The sequence below is a fragment of the Bidens hawaiensis genome, unplaced genomic scaffold (genome assembly GCF_021521415.1).
Source record: "Bidens hawaiensis isolate Kalapana, Puna unplaced genomic scaffold, B.hawaiensis_p1.1 tig00030762_1, whole genome shotgun sequence".
Taxonomy (NCBI): Eukaryota; Viridiplantae; Streptophyta; class Magnoliopsida; order Asterales; family Asteraceae; genus Bidens; species Bidens hawaiensis.
In genome coordinates, this window is record NW_027495131.1 from 73,528 (window position 1) to 89,029 (window position 15,502).

The 15,502-nt window shown below is 36.1% G+C and overlaps 1 protein-coding gene across 1 annotated transcript; it reads left to right on the forward strand.

The window, feature by feature from the left end:
• Window positions 1-12,003: 12,003 nt before the first annotated feature.
• On the forward strand, window positions 12,004-14,464 carry LOC143580897 (uncharacterized). The gene is made up of 4 exons (XM_077063810.1): window positions 12,004-12,456; window positions 13,499-13,684; window positions 13,769-13,780; window positions 14,186-14,464. Exons 1-4 carry the CDS (start codon window positions 12,004-12,006, stop codon window positions 14,462-14,464), a joined length of 930 nt encoding a protein of 309 aa, XP_076919925.1.
• Window positions 14,465-15,502: the final 1,038 nt, after the last annotated feature.

The following is a 15,502-nucleotide window of genomic DNA, read 5'->3' on the forward strand; positions in this document are numbered from 1 at the left end:
TTATTAATTTTTTGTTAAACCCAACGTATGTACTTGAAAACTTTCTTCAAACCCATGGGTTTACCTTTTACACATGGGAGAATCCTTCCACCAATAGGACGGAGAATGTTTTCTTTTGTCACGAGAAGTCGCATACCATATGGCGTGCGTTCCCAGATTTGTTGCTGATTGACAAGACGTACAACATCAACATGTACAAGTGGCCGTTCGTTCAGTTTGTTGGTGTGACGTCGATATCAAAGTCGTTCTGTATTGCGCACGCAGTTATCTTTAGGGAGCAAGAGTGTAACTTCACATGGGCCCTTGAACGCCTTAAAGACATGCTCGTCGACTGCAGGGAGCCGCGTGTCATCCTGACTGACAGGGACCTAGCCTTGATGAATGCCTGTGAAACAGTCTTTCCCAATGCTACCAAAAACCTTTGTAGGTGGCAAATCATGCAGAACATACAGAGAAAACATAAGAGTCTTTTCCAGGATGATATCTTTAAATCATTCAATTACTGGTGGAAATTACTGTATGCGTAGCCAACAAAATCTATGTACGACTACAACTGCGGTCAAATGGAAGCAACGTTAGCTGGACACGGCAGACGTGGTAAGTCTTTGTACTTTATGTACACATGATTTTAGATTCTAGTTGTACATTGCCTAAATTGTTTTTTTTATTATTTGTTTGTAGAGGCTTGGTATTATATTCGCGATAACTGCTTGGTACCCTACAAAGAGAAGTTCGTGTCGTGCTGGATTGACGACCGACTAAACTTCGGCGAGCATACAACAAACAGAGTAGAGGGCCAACACGCAAACTTGAAGAGACACCTTTCGGGGCCGAACAATTCGCTAGACTCTATTGCGGCGTTTTCCCTTGAAGTCATGAATTCCCAAATGGAAGAAATCAGCGCGACCCTAGAAGACTCCCGTTGTAGGATCAAGAAGTACCATAAGTTGACTTTGTTTGAAAATCTACATAACAGGGTGTCACTTTTTTCTATCGCTAAACTTGACGAAGAGCTGACCTTGCTTGACACATTGCTAGATACGGGGGCGGAGTGCGACCACCGGTTACAAACATCATGGGGCTTGTTGTGTGCTTGTAAGCTTAACCGGTACACTATTAACAATATACGCATCCCATTAAAAGACATAGACCCCTTTTGGAGGAAGCTCGATTTCAGTCCGGCGTCTGTTGGACCCGAAGAACCAGACTATGAAGCGGAACTGGAAGATGTGAAAAAACAAGTTCTAGGACTAAACAACCGAATGCAAAAAAAAAAAAGTATATTCTCAAAGATAATGTTTATTCTTCCTTGGAAATCAAACAAGGAGGAGCCTGAGAAACGAGAGGACCCTAGGGGGGCGTTCAAATCTAAACCAACAAGCCAAGAAAAGAGATACCCCTAGACAGAGCTCGTACTCCCCGTCCCCGTCAACTGATACCCACAGACACAGGTCGTACTCCCCGTCCCCGTCAACTGATCCCTATAGACACAGCTCCTACGCCCCCTCCCCGTCATTTGATCCCCACAGACACAACTCCTACGCCCCCTCCCCTTCATTTGATCCCCACAGACACAGCTCCTACGCCCCCTCCACGTCATTTGATCCACACCGACACGGCTCCTACGCCCCCTCTCTGTCAGGGAAACCAACACCCGAAGCCCCCACCCAATCGTTGTCGCGTTCACAGTCTCAGTCACATGCCCGGTTTAAGATACCTAAACCACCGAAACGCTCATCTAAAAAGCATGAGACTCCAGCCGACCTTCGTTTTCCATTACTGCGTGACCCTAAGGGCATCCCAATCATAGAAAGTTATAGGCACCTCATTCCCACCTGGGCATACCCGTTCATTTCAGGAATAAAAGATGTAAAGCCAGATGGTAATTGCGGTTTTAGAGCAATCGCTGTCAGCTTAGGCATGCGTCAACAGAACTGGAAGGAGGTCAGAGCAAGCATGAGGAATGAGATGGTCACTAACAAATCTTGGTGGAGCGAAAGGTTGAACTACAAGGTAACCGGTAATTATGACACGGTTAGTGATTCGCTGGACTACTCAACGTCTGCTTTATTCCAGCAAAAGGGTAGGTGGTTTAAGTTACCTGGGCACGGACACGTAGTTGCTCAGACGTATGACTGTGTTTTAATCAACCTCCATCTGACCTACAGTGAGAGTTACTTCCCAATGAGAATGAGTCCGGAACCACTATCTCAGATTCCGGTAATAGTAGTGTTAAATGTTAAGGATAATCATTAGCTCAACATACAATTAGAAGGGAATTTCCCTGTGCCGCTACCAGCACGTCAATGGAAATGATACGCCAACGAAGCGGCGCACGAGTGGAGGTCTTTGTACGAAGATCGTATAAAATAGTATATGCAAATAAGGGAAAATTGGCGAGTGCAAGCTGAACAGCCAGATTATTTAGGATGATTTGTAAAATGTTTGAGATGTTTGTGTTATTAAATAAAAATAACTTGATAAAATATATAACTTTAAAATAATTTAATTTTTAAAATAATAGTTGTGTTTTTATATTCGATAATATATTTTTATTATCTTACAAATATAAAACATGATAAATATATTTTTATTATCTTACAAATATAAATTTGTTTAAATAATTAAATATATCATGTTAAAATATATTTTTTTTAAAAAAATATAAAAAAGTACCATAAATATTAAAATATTAATAAATATCTTCAAAAAGTAGATCGAATCAGCCGCGTAGGGGTCAATCCGCGGCGGATTCTGCTGTAAATCGGATCCGCGGCTTAGTGGTCGATCCGCGGCTTATCGAATTTATTTTTTGAAGATGTTAAATACCCACGGGTTCTAACCGGTCAAATCGCCAAAATCAAAATAAACGCTCAACCTTTCACTCAAAACATCCCCCAAATTATACCACCAAAACACCACCACCAGAAAATAATGACGATGGGGTCCGAAAATAGCATCTACATAGCCATAATAATTTCGTTCAGAAATAGTGGTGGCTATGTGAATGTTATTTTAGAGTCCGTTATTATTACAAACTAAAGGCCCAGATAAAACCATATGTTGGCGGAAAATAATGACGACGGAGTCCAAAAATAGCTTCTATGCAGCCATAATAATTTCGTTCTGAAATAGTGGTGGCTGCATAGATGTTATTTTGGAATCCGTTATTATTACAAAATAACAATAATATATATAAAACAGATTTTAAAAACATATATAAAATTGATTTTAAAAATATATATAAAAATATATATTTATTAATAATATATATAAAATAGATTTTAAAAATACATATAAAAATATATATTTATTAGTAATATTTATAAAATAGATTTTAAAAATATATACAAAAATATATATACATTAATAATATATATATATAATAGATTTTAAAAATATATATTTTTCAACCTTGTTTTTTTGCATTCGGTTGTTTACATATATTTTAAAAATAATAGTGGTGACTATGTAGATGCTATTTTGAACTTTTGAGCTACCAGTGCAACTGCCGTGAGCAGGCGTAACACTTTAGTAGTCCCCCTTCATATATTCCGACAGTGTCCTTTACTTGGGATTTTGGTGACTGCGTCGGGAAGCATTGGTAGCTCTGTAATAATAAAGTCCCGTGTCAACCTCCATGGGGTGGGTTTCCAATGTAATAAGGAAGATGGCACCGATCTTTGATGAATTCGGTGTCCCCACAAACAGTCGCCTTGCCGATGTAAATTCGTCATAACTACATGATAGATCGCAAAGGACTGAACCAGCTAATGGAGGAAATATGCGGGCACAACGGTACCTGTATACGGTACTAGTTCCGGTGTATCTAGGAGTGCTCCGGAATTGACATTCCGGGTGGCTGGGGAGCTGTTGTCGGCCAAGATACCCGGGCGTAATGATTGATTATTCCCCATTTCTAGTGGGGCAAACCTGTAGCCGTGGGCCGACACGGATTCCGGTGACTTGCTTGCCGGTGAGTGGAGAGCCACGGCAAAAAGTTGCTGTGTTGATGCTATTTTTGGAGTGTTTATCAGAAGATGATCTTAGAAATTAGTCTCTGTATAGAATTTGATGTAATATCCAGTGCCTTTTGTTGTATTTATTCAAATTTGTAATTTATTATTGGTTTAATATCAAATTTGTGTTGTTAATTGTTATTAGTTTCAATTCGTTTATATATTCAAATTTGTAATTTAGTATTGCTTCCATATCAAATTTGTGTTTTTATTAGTATAATTCCGTTTATATATTATGAATATATAAAATTATTTTATATAAAATTTATTTATACCTTAGATACTTAAATTAAAAAAAAATACTACTAAGCGGCGGATTGGGCGATAAGCCGCGGATCAAAGTTAAACACAACCCTAACCCGCCGCCCACCATCACTTTTCACATCCAATCTCAAACAACACCATATTTCGCACAAAAACCCTCAATCGCCACCCCCCAATAGTCCCGAACTTCTTCTGTCTTTAACAACACCAACTCCGACCCGGCAACAATAAGGTAACTATGATACTTCTGTTTTACTCTATTTTGATATAGGTGTTCATTTAGATTAAGGGTTTACGGGTTTGTTAATCAAACTGGTTGATTTAAGGGTTTGGTTTAAGGGATGGATAGAAATCGGGTTTGGGTTACGGATATGATGATAAACGGGTTTGGGTTATGGGTTTGACCCGGAAACGGGTTTGGGTTACGGGTTTGACCCGGAAACGGGTTTGGGTTACGGGTTTGATGATGAAACGAGTTTGGGTTACAGGTTGGTTAGAAAACGGGTTTGGGTTACGGGTTTGATGATGAAACGAGTTTGGGTTACGGGTTGGTTAGAACACGGGTTTGGGTTACGGGTTTGTTAGTGAAATAGGTTTGGCTTACGACATGGTTAGAAAACGGGTTAGGCTTACGGGTTTGTTAGTGAAACAGGTTTGGGTTACGGGATGGTTAGAAAACGGGTTTGGCTTACGGGCGGGTTTAATGATGAAACGGGTTTTGGGTTACGGGTTTGACAAGGAAACGGGTTTGGCTTACGGGTTTGACAATAACCGGTTATATTTTTTGTGTTAAACATAGATGGCGAATACATACATTTTTGGGGACGAAGTACTTGATGTTTACGAGCATTTGAGGTTTGACCCGCAGTCCGATTATCAAATCCGGTTTACGTAGCTTCGGAAAATGGAGCCACAACCTTCCTCGACCTTGTCTAGGGAGTTTATAAATATGGTTCGGGTAGAAGACAGGATAGAAAGAATTGTTAGGAAGGATACACCGTGGGAGAGATTGTTTACCGCAGAGCATGGAGCGTACCGGGCTCTCACGTTAGAGTTTTACTCTACGTTCGTTTTCAAGTATTTTTTTTTCCTTTTCAATTAACTTATAAATAAAGTAGATTTAACCAACATGTAAATATTGTTTCAGGCCACGCCCGGAGGGAGATTTGCAGGTCCCGATGCTGGTTGAGGGTGCGGATACCAGTAAGGCGGAGGTTCGGTTCCGTATTTTCGGGATTTGGCGTTATCTGTCGATGGAGGAGTTTGTCAGGGCGTTGGGCTTGTACACAATTGAGAATATAACCGCCCCTGTTTACACGCAGAGCATACACGAATCACTAGATGACGTGTTGAGACGTTTTTGGACGGCGATTAGCAATACACCTTGGCCTACTACCCCCCTAGGAGAATACAAGCCAGACGCCAAAGCCTCAGCCATCAGGGACCCGTTGCACAGGTTTGTACACGTATATGTATTATATTATATTATATTATATTAGTATTATATTATATCATAATATTTTTTCTATTATAATATAATATAATATAATATAATATAATATAATATAATATAATATAATATAATATAATATAATATAATATAATATAATATAATATAATATAATAATATTAAATTTTATTGTTTTTTTTGTACAGGTACCTACACAGGCTTATTGCTCATACCGTACAGGGTCGTCACGGGGGGGGGGGGGGGGGGGCAGATCACTGCAACCTCCGTGACCTCTTTTTTTTGCGATGCCTGCTTACGGGGAGACACTGCTACCTAGCTCGCTGTCTCGGCGACTACTTCGTCATTTACTCGCACAGGCAGGGCCGCGGGAAATTGGTCGGTGGCACGTTCGTTACGCGGATTGCGTTGTCTTTGGGCTACGGGCACCTACCGGAAGACCAACCCATTAAGCCGCCGCTTCTGCCGAAGGAGCTGGACCGTGGACGGGCACAGGGCATGCAAATCGTCAAGAAGATTGGGCGCCAGTATCACCTGGTCACTAATTTCAATTCTGGCCCATACGTAGAGGTCCCACTTGTTGAGCCTCCGCCAATCGAGGAGCCGGAGGTGGATATTCAGGGCGCCGAGGTTGACAGTGATCAGGTTCGTTATATATTATCGTTAAAATTTTTTTTGTATCTTCGTCTTATTAACGTTAACTAATCGTGTTCATAACAGCCACCGCATCAGCACCCGCAGCACGTTCCGCGTACACATCGCGCCGTGCGTTTGGATCCGGCCACTGACTCCCGGCTACGGAGACTAGAGCGTGATGTGTCACAGATACGCGGTGGCATGATCTGGATGGGTGGGTGGATGTCTGCCCAGCATCATGGAGCCCAGTACATGGTACCAGCGCCACGTTTCGATGAGGAGTGGAGCGATGACGACGACGCGGGTGGTGCCGCATTTTAGATTTGTTTTTTGTATGTTGTTACTTATTCCCGAACTCGTTTGTTTTTTTTCCGAACTCGTAATGCAATAATTATTATTATTTTATAAATCTGGTTATGCGTTATGCTTATTTTGGTCGTTTTCAATTATAAAATTGTTGATTCGTTATTACTTTAAAACCAATCAAAAATCTGTTACACCCGACATACAAAAAAAGAAAACAAACATAAGTCGTTATTATTATATAAATCTTGTTCATTTTCACCCGACATACAAAATTGTTGTTTCGTTGTCACCTTCCAAAACCGATCAAGAAACGGTTACACCCGAGCCACAAAAAAACAAACCAAACAAAACAAAAATAAGGGGTAAATAAAACAAAAGACAACAAAATGACAAAATCATAATAAAATAACAAAAAAGACAACAAAATGACAAAAAAAACATAACATTCAAAAACACCCAAGCCATAAGCGACGAATCGGCCGATCCGTGGCTTAATGGGTGGGTGTTTCGTAAACACCCCATGGTGTATCTAAAAAACCCCTTGTTTTTATGCTTTTTGTGACTGAAAGGTATATTGTGAATGACCAAAAGTGGTCTAAAACGTTAGGATTTATGTAAAATGATTACTTTATTCTTTTAATTAATATTGTAATTGTAAATATATTCATTTGTTAAGCCATGCTAATCAACTTTAGACTAGCAAAAGCCAGAAAATCATAAAGATTTGGGCTAGATTTTATGTCATCCCGTTGTTTGTGTACCACTTAAAATTGGTTCGTTAAAAGACATTGAAATAAATCGAGCTCAAATTCGTTAAGTTGAACTCAAATATATGTATATTAGAGTTTATGTATTACTCGGGAAAAGCTAAATACACTGAGTTTAATCATCGTGGAGCGAATTACTTGAATTAACACGACCAAACATAACGTATCACAATACAATACAAAATAATTAATATTATGTAATAGTTATTGATAAAAAGAAGAATATATATTATGTATGTAAATAAAATTAGATAATACATTAAGTGGGTGTTTGGATGAGCTTTTCAAACTTGCTTATTTGCTTATTTAAATTTGAAAAGTAAAAGCACTTTTAAAAAACTCCATTTTGAAGCTTTTAAAGAGGCTTTGTCAAACACCTTTTGTTTTTCGAAAATCAAATAAGCAAACTTAAAAGATCACCCAAACACCCTCTAAAACTATAATTATCTGAGCTCGAGCACTATATTACTAACGAGCGGAGTTCAACTTTTAAACACAAAAATCGAATTAAACATTCTCAAACTTAGTCAAGCTTATGCTCATGTTTTTTCTTCCAAGTTAAATGGTTTTTAGTTTTTAGTCTTATACCCGCTTTTCGGTTTTTCCCGTCATGTTTGTAGTTTCCATCACTCTATACATATTCATGAGTATATTGTCGCAAGATCATGTTATACTTATGCTTCAAACAATAGATTTGCTAAAAACTGAAAACCAGCCATAAATAGATCGAATCTAACTGAACTACAAAAGATGTCATCGGTTTAACTTAAATAGTTTTAAGTTAGAGAGGTAGAGACTTGTGACAATATTATGTGGTTTGTTTATTATTCAAACAAATATCGGTCATTTTATGTATTCAAAAACGTTTTTCTAATTGTAAACATCACAAAAATATTAACTGTAATATTTAATAAGTGAATATTTCATCTACTTATATTTGGCAAATATTTAAAGATGTATTATATGGAAGCTGCAAACATGTAGTATAATATACGGAATTTGAAAACATAAAACAATAAATATCTAATTGATATGACGACATTAACAAGTTGATGATTGGTAAAACTCATCGTATATTGATGTCAACTAATCGATGTGTTTATTAAAACATATATGTTGTGTTGTTTTTAATAGTGTTTTGAACATTCAATATTCTTGTGTTCGGATGGGCAGGGGGAAACACGCATGTGTGGATCTTACAGGAGTGTCTCCTCTTGTTGGGCTCAGGGACCGTGGGTTTGTTGTGGGTCAGGCTGCGTTGAAGGCTGAATCGGGCAAAGTTGTTAAACACGAGAAAGCTTGTTTAGATAATCAACATGTCTTTCTACCATTTGCCTTTGATACATTTGGATTTCTGGCTCCAGAGGCTGTGAAATTTTTGAGTAGGGTTCAGCGCGTCGTACACGGAACCTCTTCAGCTTCTAGGTCCCAAAGCTTCGTTTTTAGCAGGATTGGCTTTGCTGTTCAAAAGGGGGTTGCGGCGCAGCTTGTTGCCCGTTTGCCTGCCACTTTATTGTAATCGTTTTATAGTAAATTATATAAAGATATTGATTTATAGCCAAAATTTGTTTAAAAAAAAATATTTAAACTAATAATAATTAATAATCCAAACAACAAATTCTTGTGAAATAAAGAAAAGATAAGGAAACAATATATATATATATATATATATATATATATATATATATATATATATATATATATAAAGAATTAAAAAGTTAATAAGATATGCATGATCTGCAAGGTGGCTTGACCGCATATAAATTTGAATACTATCAGATTTTGAAGATATTGGGTTTTACTCACGTTTATTGTGTAAATTATAGTAATACATCATACATAATTGAATTAATATGAATTGTTTTGTAAGTTGGGTAAATTATTGCAATCTGTAAATGATTTCAGAATCTAAGAGGAGAATATTTAAAGTTGTGGTCTTTTTGATAAACTTCAAACCTTCAAATTATAAAGGTTTTGTACACGTCTATTAACTTAATTTTAATTCAATGGACCGACTTTTTATATATATAACATGATAGTAAATAGTTATGAATAGTATTTATTTTGTTACATGTTAGTATTATTTATGAAAACCTTTATAAAATAGATATATTGCGAATAAACTCATGGTAGTAGTAAAGGAAAATAATAAATAGCAGTGATACCAAATAATCTACTATAACTAATTAAAGATTTTAAAAGTCACCCGTCGCTGGAAAAACAAAGTTAATTAAATCTCAATATTTATTTCAAGGAGAAATTAAATTGTAGGTTCTCCTTGTTATTAACGACGAATTGAGTTGTTTTATCTATTTGTCGGCTATTAAGGTACGGTTTCTGGTTTCTGTCAATCATAGTATTAATTATATTCTGTTACTTCGTAGTACGGTTTCTGTTTTCGTTTACTCATAGTATAAATTCTAATCTGTTACTTTGTAGTATGGATTTTCGTTATATATAATATATTATTGTAGCATGTAATATTTTATAACTTTTGTACTCATTATTGCATGTTCCGTCAGTAGGATCTTCGTTGCATAATTATATGAAATTAGCTTTTGTACTCTGTCACCCGAGCATGTCTGAAATGTCGTATGGGCGTCAACGGCATGCACTTATCGTGACAGTGCGTAATAAAAGTTCACGGCGTCTCTAGCTTGTGCTTTCGTAGCACTTTGGCCCCTAGAGGCGGATAGATTGATCTTAGCTTTGAGTTTGAGTTTGTTTTGTGGAGATGGAATAATGGGTGTACGCCACGCTCACCGTCTCATAGGTGCATGGACTAGCTAGCCGTGTACCAGTCTGTTCTGTTTTGGCTCGTGGGTGCTTCCGTTTCACGTGACTTTGAGTTATTGATATGTGTAGTCACGTGGTTTGATGTGTGTATATGTTCTGATATGTTTCTGATATGCTTTCGTATGCATTTGATTATGTTCTGGCCAAGTGTCAGATCATACCTTCGAATTTTATTAAGTATGTGTTTCGGTAAAAAGGTTGGCTTCGAGTTTGAATTGAAGTCCGTATAGTTATTTTCTTACGTCTGTCCTTGCCTATACTATTGTTCTTTCCGTTACTGGGCAATTTTTGGTTCAGCCATATTTTCTTTGTTGTGTTTTTCTTATTTGCTTACAGGTAATCCGGGACTCGGGGGAGTTAGTGATGAGAGGGACTAATGAAGTTCAAGCTTTTACAAGTTAATTAATTTTGGTTTAATATGACTTAGGTTGCTTTGATTTTGGTTGTATTTCTGGATTGTGACATTGATTTGATATCTGTAATAGTGACACGTCAGCTCATTCCGGGTTGGGGTGTTACATGTAGACTTGTATTTTAGGCCAACCAATTTAATGTTTTGATAATAGAAAGTTAGAGTTGCCAATCTTTTTTATTTATAACGTCGACTTTCTTTTTTTATGTTAGGTCACTGCACTCTTTAATTTGAAGAGCTCTGTTGTTCCACACTAGTCAAACTATGTTGTCTTAATCGGGGTCACGTTGGCTTCAAAGTTTGACATGGGAACTCCCCCGGGAAACCATACCGCCGGCTGTCACTTGGCGGTCTCTGTATCGTCACAAGAGCAGATATTTCTGGTGTAACGCATGGTGTGACGAAAACCCAGATGGGCTCAGTATCCAAATTAACAACTTCGCAAGGTGTAGCTTAAATCTTTCGTTACCTATTTTACTCTCACTAGAGGTGCACAAAAAACCCGAACCCGAAAAAAAAACCAGAACCGGGTTTTTTATACCCAGGTTATAAAACCTGAACCCATACCTGACCCTATCCCACCCGTATGATACGGATAGGGTGTGCATTTAAGTACCAAAACCTGTACCCGAAACCGAACCCAATTTGTACTCAATAATACCCAAACATGATGTTTTCCAATACCGGAAACTGAGTTTTTCAAATACGCGATCTATACCTGAAATTACCCGAAAAATACTCTAAAAATACCCCTAAAAAGTGCAACATTTTAAAAAATCTAAGCTATACCCGGATAAAAACCTCAAAATAGGGTATTCAAATATCCAGTTATAGAATACTCGGTTCTTTATCCGACCCCAACCCGATGCATAGGGTATGGTTTTTAAAGACAATATCTAGACCCGAACTGGTTATTGTCAATACCCAAATTACTAATACTCGGTCATACCCGATATCCAAAACCGGTTATTTGAAAAACCCGAAACGTGCACCTCTACCTCTCACTCTTTCGTGGGCCCATTATTTTATATATTTCGAATCAACCTTAAATAATCCTTTGGGCCCACACCCATTAATAAATAACCTTAACTCAACCTAAACTATAACTCACTTCCTGACACAACACAACACAAAACTTGTCCAAGATTTTGATTTTAAGGTTTCCAAAATCTTAATATTCACTCTCCACATGAACCGGTCTCTTTCCACTCCCATTATTCTCGTTCCTTAAAACACACCTTCAAATCTAAATAATATTATTATTCATCATCAACATTTTCCATTCAACTCTAAATATTATTCATCATCATCCTTAGATCATTTTATTCATTACAAATGATCCATGAAAAATCCGAAACCGACTCAAACTCAACATCATCGGCCTCGGCCTCACCAAAATGCACCTACATTGTCCAAAGCCCGTCACACGACTCACACGACGATTACAAATCATCCACTCGAACCACACCGACAGAATCCCCGACACATTTGTCACACTCTCGGTTTTCGTCAGAGAGCCGTGTGTCGGGGCCGTACCGGTTTTCGTTGATAGGAAAACATCATCATAATAATAATATTTTGAAGAAGAAAAAAGAGTGGCCACCTTTGTTTAGTGTGATTGATGAGGAAAATGAGGATTATGGAAATGATGAATGTTATGATGAGAGACAAATTACAAGACAGTGTAGGTTTGTGATGTTTTTGATGGGGTTTGTGATGGTGTTTACTACTATTTGTCTCATTACTTGGGGGGCTAGTAGACCTTATAAGTTTCATGTCCAAATGAAGGTATTTTTTTTTGCATACAAATTGATAATATATTTTATAATTTAGATATAAATGTAGTTATAGTTATAGATGTGGCTACACTGGCGGAGACAAAATATTTTTTTATGGTGTCAGTATTTTGTGGTGTTCGAATTTTTAATAACCCGCGTCAGAATTTTTAGGTGGGTATGGTTAATCATGTACAAAAGACAATGCCCTTAGGCCGTTTGTGAATCACGTAGAAACCCTAACTTTTTGCATACAAATTAATATAACATATTTATAATTTACATATATACATATACTTATATACATGTAGTTGTACTGGCGAAGTCAGAATATTAATTTTTCTATGTTGTCATTAGTTTGTGGTACTCGAATTTTTAATAACGCACGTTAGATGTTTTACGTCAGGTGGGTCAGTCACATAATAAAAGACAAGGCCCTAAGGTCGCCCGTCTGACTTTTGTGGTTGCTTGCTGGTCGGCTTCAGTTTGTTCAAGTTTTATTAAAAAAAATTATTTAGTAAAATTTTCATTGGTTTCGTTCAATTTTTTTATATTTTCATAGAACCCATGGGTTTAGTTGTTAAAAATGAGAACTGTTTGAAATTATTATACGTTTTATATGAAACGTGAAAATGTATGGTGTCAGTTGGATCCGACACCATCAAGTTAACTCCGCCAATGTATGTTGTGGTTCGTTACAAAAAAATATAGATAATAGTGCAAGCTTAAGCTTGGTATCTGTAATGTTATGAATCGATTTGATTTGGTCTGAGGCGTTACATTAGGCTAGTAATTCTGGCATAATGTTTCACCTAAACGAAAATTTTAAAATAATGTAAAAGAATCATTAGTTGTCTGAGTGAGCTACTGAGCTGGCCAATACCATAACGTTGTATCAAAAACTCGTTTTTCTTTCTCGTATAATTGTAACCTAGCTCGTTATGTTGTAAATGGCTACATACACATAAATGATAAATACACATTTGTATGAAAACATGTTATGCATTTTTTACCCTTTATTTGTGATGCTAATAATAAATGTTGTGGTCATGTAGAGTTGGAAAGTGAATAACTTCTATTATGGAGAAGGAATAGATAACACAGGGGTATCAACCAAGTTATTAACAGTAAATTGTACTGTGAAGATGACCATACAAAACCCTGCTACATTTTTTGGCATCCATGCCTCATCCGCTTCGTTAAATCTCTTTTATTCAAGAATCCGTGTTGGGAGTGGTCAGGTGAGTTTTTTTAATGATTTTTTTAACAACTAATATTTTACTCATAAATTCATCTAACCTGTCTGTTATGGGTTGCACAACCAGATACCGTTGGAGGTGATTTATATACCACTCTCTAATACAATAATATCTATCACAAAATGTATAAATCACCTTCTAAATTAATATTTTTTCATTTTACATTGCTAAATAGATGTGAAATATCCTTTTCTTAGTTTAGAAGAATATGTGATCTATAATTTCTTTTTAATTTACATTGCTAGATATTTTTGAAAGTCAAGGAAAATATGCAAATGTAAATTATATCATAAATGTGTACTTTAATATTTTTTATTTCATTTATAGCAAGAAACATTAAGCTTCTAATTCAAATCTCTACATTTATTTACACTTCATCTTTTTTGGCAAACTTTTTAATGCAAATTTTTTTAAAAAAAATCATAATCTTATACTTTTTAATATATTTTATAAATTAGTTAACATTTTATAGTATTTTACTAGGCTATGAACTATTATCTACCAAAGGAAAGCGAAAAGAAAATATCAGTAAACTTGGAAGGTCGACAAGTTCCACTTTATGGAGCCGGGGTTGGCTTGGTTATGGCAAGCGACAATGGTAGTGTCCCATTGAGGTTGGAGTTTGACATTCACTCACAAGCCAACTTGGTGGGGCGGTTGGTGAAGACAAAGCAACATCGTCGAGTCTTTTGCATCATGAAAATCGATTCTCAAAACGACAAAGCTGTCGACTTTAAGCAAGATTCGTGTTTGTATAGTTGAAATACAAATCAATATATGATCCAAGTTCTATTTAGCTTAGTTTATGAAGATTGCTAACAAGTGTACCCTTCTAGTTACAACTAATGATATTTTTGGTGCAATATGAGAATAAATAGTAATCTTTTCTCTTGCATCATTTGATGGATACATTTGGTTTTATATAAACATATATGCATATATCATGTTAAAGCGATTTCTTTTCGCAATAAATTTAGTTAACTAATAAATTTAAAAAGTATTGAGCAACGGCTTTGATGAATATGTCATGTATTGTAATTAGCTTGGTTTAGCAAATCTGAAATCTCGTGTCGTCACATAATCACGAGGTTTGTATAGACTTCTTTTGTATGGATTTGTATATCGTGTGTCTTAGCTTACTCGGTTATCTGGTTGATTTGTAAAGCTAAGAACACGCTAACTTTTAGAAAAGGCGCTCGCTTTCCTATGAAAACGATGGATTCGATCAAATTTTGTTCGTTTAATTGTATGAACATAGGGCTAGGATTAGTAGTTTATCTTGGATAAATTGGTGTTGGTCTCTATTTTCTTTTTCTTGTTAGCTTATATTTTTAGTTATAGTTTTAATGACATTGCAGTAATTTTAAAGAAAATATAATGAATTCATATAGCCATTTAGAGTTGTATACTAAAAGGGCAAACTCTATAAATAGATAAAAATAAATACACAATAAATTAAATTAGTAATAAAATAATTAATAAAGAGAGAAAAAGATAAATTTTAAAATTTAAAAAGGGTATCCAAGAAAATTTATTAATAAAGAGAGAAAAAGATTAAAAATTTAGACGACTCGTTTTAACACTTTACCGTGACAGTTATATGTTTTATGTATCAAAAAGAATAAATAATGAGCCCTAACATACTAATTTTAATTATTTTAAAAAAGTATAAAATTGCATAGTACATTATTTGTTAAACATGTTTTTTCGTGCTTAATTTTTTATATATTAAGCAAGTACCCAATTACCGGCCTGATTGACCACTTGGACACATGATCTACATTCTACACATACATGCCC